Source organism: Triticum urartu, chromosome 2 (genome assembly GCF_003073215.2).
Source record: "Triticum urartu cultivar G1812 chromosome 2, Tu2.1, whole genome shotgun sequence".
NCBI classification, from domain to species: Eukaryota; Viridiplantae; Streptophyta; class Magnoliopsida; order Poales; family Poaceae; genus Triticum; species Triticum urartu.
In genome coordinates, this window is record NC_053023.1 from 700,314,358 (window position 1) to 700,319,098 (window position 4,741).

A 4,741-nucleotide genomic window follows, 5' to 3' on the forward strand; every position below is an offset into this window, starting at 1 on the left:
ATAGATGATAAACATAGCTGTAAGTTTTGGTGAGGCAAGACGCACGAGATTTTCTTGGGGGACCTCTACGCGAGTTGCTACTTTTCGAGGGAGAAATTTTCTACCCAAGCGCAGCTGTACCTGACTGTCACGATGTAACACTACAGTCTATTTCCTTTTCGTTTGCTTGCGTGTAATAATGTGCCAGACACTCTCTTGACCCATGGTGCAAAGGCGGCGTACGTGCCCAAGCTGTGTGGTTGTGGACAATGCCCCAACGGAGTCCATGCATGTTCTTTCTTCCTGACGCCACCCCTCCACAGGCCTCGTGTTTCCTGGCGAAGAGTCGAGAATTTCTTGTTCTGCCTCTTGAAACGACCAAGACTGAAATGTGGCGTTGCCACGTTGGTTTAAGTGAATACTTGGTGGTTATAAGCTGCCTTCAGTGAGTCAGAATCTACCTTACACGTACGCACACCATCTCACACGTCGCTTCGCTTGCTCTCTCTTTCTGCGTGTGTCATCCGTCTATATTTATAGCCTGACAGGCCCTGCGTGCACATATAGCTCGCAGTCTGCGGCTGGTGATTTTGAGAATGATGCCTTGGTCCATACACAGGCCAATTTGGACGTCACGTTATTAATAGGCTTAATTGAGTCCAAACCAAACGGCACCTATGAGATTATCCACATGTGTACCCTAAATCCTGATCATCTGGAGTACTAGTTTCCCAGGATGGCATTTTGTAACGGACATGTTCTCATCCAAACACTAGTATGTATTGTACATGACCCTCGATCAACCAAATACACGCTCGATAGGACTTGACTGGCATTCCCTGTATCCAGTCTAAATCTGACAGATATAAGGAACGTCCGGATGTGCCCCTTACGTTGGATCCGGCCCATACTGGTTCACCTGACCCCACATAAAATGATCCTATCCGCACCTCCAACCAAAACTTCAGCCGCATTTCACTCCACTTTCCTCTCCTCCCGTCCACTCCCTCCGCCCACAAGCTTCCGTCCGACGATTTTTTACCCACTTCAGCATGGCGGGCAGCAGATTCGAATCCTACACCTTCAGATTCGTTGACCCGAAACTCATCCCACGAGGCTCTGAGGAGGAGATGACCATCTGTCTCGCGCTCCGCCGCTCCTGGGAGGAGCCCGCCCGACGGTAGCGCTCGGACTCATTCCGCCTGAAATCCATTGCGTCACCCCAAATGGCGCATGGGTCCGGCAGAAAGTGTGTCACCGCTGCCTCACCGGAGACGTTGCGGTCCGTCTGGCGTCCGAACAGGCCGGCGGATGCGCAACCGTTTCGTTGGCGCGCCGAGGGGAAGGTGAACCCAAAGACATCTGCCAACACAAATACGGCGCGACGTGCCCGCTGTACGAGGCAGCGGGGGTGGGAGGCGGCAACACCCCTCATCGTAGAGGACGTTGGCGAGGCAGGGTCGCATTCTTTGGTGCCCCGCGTGGTGCATGGCCACCCTGGGCGCCACAAACCGCGTTGTGATTGACGTCACCGGCTCCTCCCAAGACAGATCCATCATCGATCTTACATCCACCGGCATCGTAAAGGTTCCGAACCCCGACGAGAAAGAGCAGGGCATGGTAGATGGTGACGCCTTGAGTTCCGTCAGCCGGTCCATGTCTCATGTCCTACTCTACCTCGTCGGTGACCGGATCAACACTTCGAGGGGCGCCGCCGGCCGCCGGATATGAGCACGGTGGAGCCAGCGGAGCTCCGCTTAGATTGGATTTTACGTTCCATGTAATAATTTAGAATTGGTGATTTAGAAATGGTGTTTTTGTTGTGGAATCAACTTTTTGTGTATTGTCCGATCACTGTCCATGGACACGCTCAGGCGCGTCTGTAGGCGTTTGAGGCTGGATTTGCGATTGTAGATGCTCTGATACATCCAAGGCAACGTGTTATTATTGTTTCTGATCGACGGCAGAATATTACTACAAGGAGAAAAGATAATTATAGAGGGCCCATAGCCCCAACTATCCAGGCGCCAATAGATATTGTTTTAACTAGTGCAAATGAAAATCTCATTGAAATTTCTGAAGTTTCAATCATTTACACAGATACTAAGATAGTTGCCTTTTGGTCAAAATATTTCTATCATTACAGTAGAACACATGGATTCAAATTATTTTCAAAAATTCAAAATACTTGGTCATATTGTTACCGAAATCAAGTGAAATGTTTGATCATTTGGTCGAATTGAAAACTGAAATTACTTCATTTACCGTGTTATGCGACCAATAATTTTTGGCCAACACTTTTCATTACTAGCAAGTGGGTCCCGTGCGTCAGCATCTTATTGAATATATTGTCTTCTTCTCATCTCCGTCCGATCCCCACAAGCTCTGACGATGATGTGCTCTGGTGTGGTGTAAGAGCGTGTGTAATAGTATTGCCTAACAACTGGCTATATGGGTTATCATGTTACATATAGTCAATCTAATAACCAACATGTATGATAGCTACTCCCTTCGTCCATAATATAAGAGCATTTTGCAAGCTATGAGACGAAGGGAGTAGTTGCTAAGTAGTACTACTTTATTAATGCATGACCCGTCATACACTCTTATAATATTTTTTGGAGTTCGCCTTGCAGCCGGCTGTTAATTTAAAATTAGCTTCCTTTTTCTTTTCTCTTCTCTCTCATCCAAGTCAACACAAATATAATTGTTTAATCCTTATAACCAGCTGACTATATCTTATTAAACATGCTCTAAGATGAGTTAGTTGCAATTAAAGTGATTGCTTTCTTGCCTCAGACTGACTCCATCCTATATTTTTTTTGTCTCGTGTCTAGATACATTCGTATAAGTATAAGACAAATTTAAGACAAATAATTTGGGACGGAGGTAATAGTTGCTTGTCACGTTGATTCAGTTATTCTAGAGAACACCAATGTCGATTGGTGTGATTGCGGGCCACGATCCATAACGGTGATTGGGTTGATGGGAAGAAGAGATATATAGGGGCCACTGGGGCAGCATGGAGTAGCAAACTAATTCCGAGCGGTCGGAGCTAGCTGCGACATGGCGGCGGCAGTGCAGGTCTGGTTCGTCTCCCTGGCCGGATTAGGCGCCATGTACCTGTCCGCTGCCTGCCTCCGTCTCCTTGCCCACCTCGCCCTCTGCCTCCGCCGGCCCATCAACCTCCGCCGCCACTACGGCTCGTGGGCGGTCGTTACCGGCCCAACCACGGGGCTAGGCCGATCCATGGCCATGGAGCTCTCCCGCCGTGGCATCAGCCTCGTCCTCCTCGACCTCGACGCGGCCAACCTGCAATACGTCTCGGCTGCCCTCCACGAGGCCCACCCCGGGGTGGAGACCAAGACCGTGGTATTCGACCTCTCTCTCGTCGGCACCGCCGCCGGCGACGAGTCGATGGGGCGGCTCAAAGAGGCCACAGAGGGGCTGGACGTGGGGCTACTGGTGAACAACGCCGCCGTGAATCGGCCGGGCGCGCTGTACGTCCACGAGGCGGACGTGGAGCGGCTGGCGAGGATGGTGCTGGTGAACGTGATGGCGCTCACAGAGGTGACGGCGGCAGTGCTGCCGGGGATGCTGGAGCGGGGGAGGGGCGCCATTGTCAACGTCGGGTCCGGGTCCACGGTGGCCGTGCCCTCCTTCCCGCTCTACACCGTCTACAGCGCCACAAAACGGTACGTGCAGCACCTGACGCGGTGCCTCAGCGTGGAGTACAAGCACAGGGGCATCGACGTGCAGTGCCAGGTCCCGTTCTACGTGCACACCGGCATGCTGTCGCCGGCAATAAAGGCCACCATGACGTTCCCGGCGTTCGTGGCGACCGCCGACGCGTACGCCCGGGACGCGGCGCGGTGGATCGGCCACGGTGTGCTCTGTGTGCCCGACGCGTCCCAGCAGCTGCAGTGGTTCCTCGCCGGCCTTGTCCCCGACGCAGTTCACGACTGGTACCGCCTCCGGCAGCATCTCAAGCACAGGGCCATCCTCCGGCCGAAGCTCGCGTGATATCACTCGTCATGTGTACATTCATGCATGGTCGCTGGCCGATCTGGACTTATCATATGGATTATGGAGGCAGCTTAAAATCATGCGTATATGCATTCCGATCAAATTTCGTGCAATTCATACTTCTATATTCTAAAGCATGACATATGCATGGTTATGGTAATGGTGTACTTTGGATAAAGAAAAATAAAATGGGAAAATGTACATGTCGTTGGGTCAATTTTCGTCTAAATTATACCAAGATGTATGCTAATTAATAATCCGCTCTTTGTACCACGTGACACATGTGATAAGCAATCCAAATTATTGGAAAAATAATAATTCGCTCTTTGTATACTGCTCCACTCTCTTCCTTCTTATTTGTAAGACGCACGTGTATCTTTATATCCTCAATTTGATCAACGCAATATGTGTTATATATCATACTTCCTCAATTTCTTTATATAAGGCCACAAATTCAGATTATACAATACCAAGATAAAATTTAATGACTATATTTTGCAAGCCAACTTTTCTCTTGGTTAACCGGGACCATCAATACGCCGCAAGCATGCAAGGAAGGAATGGGAAGGAAGTAGCTTATGTTCTTTTTATATCGCATATAAGAATTGTCTGAAGCCAAACTTTGTAAAGTTTGACCATATTTATATGGAAAATTATCAACATCTACAATACTAAGATTATATAATATGAAAATTAAATTCATGATGCATCTAACAATATTGATTTTGTATTGTAA

The 4,741-nt window shown here is 49.2% G+C and overlaps 1 protein-coding gene across 1 annotated transcript; it reads left to right on the forward strand.

The window, feature by feature from the left end:
* The first annotated feature begins 3,027 nt into the window (after window positions 1–3,027).
* Window positions 3,028–4,275, forward strand: LOC125534205 (very-long-chain 3-oxoacyl-CoA reductase 1-like). Its single transcript, XM_048697485.1, has one exon. The coding sequence runs from the start codon at window positions 3,046–3,048 to the stop codon at window positions 4,000–4,002; it is 957 nt and encodes a 318-aa protein (XP_048553442.1). The 5' UTR covers window positions 3,028–3,045; the 3' UTR covers window positions 4,003–4,275.
* Window positions 4,276–4,741: the final 466 nt, after the last annotated feature.

Bases quoted from the DNA above. Each gene is read 5' to 3' on its own strand.
- LOC125534205 (XM_048697485.1), top strand. From the start codon at position 3,046: ATGGCGGCGGCAGTGCAGGTCTGGTTCGTCTCCCTGGCCGGATTAGGC.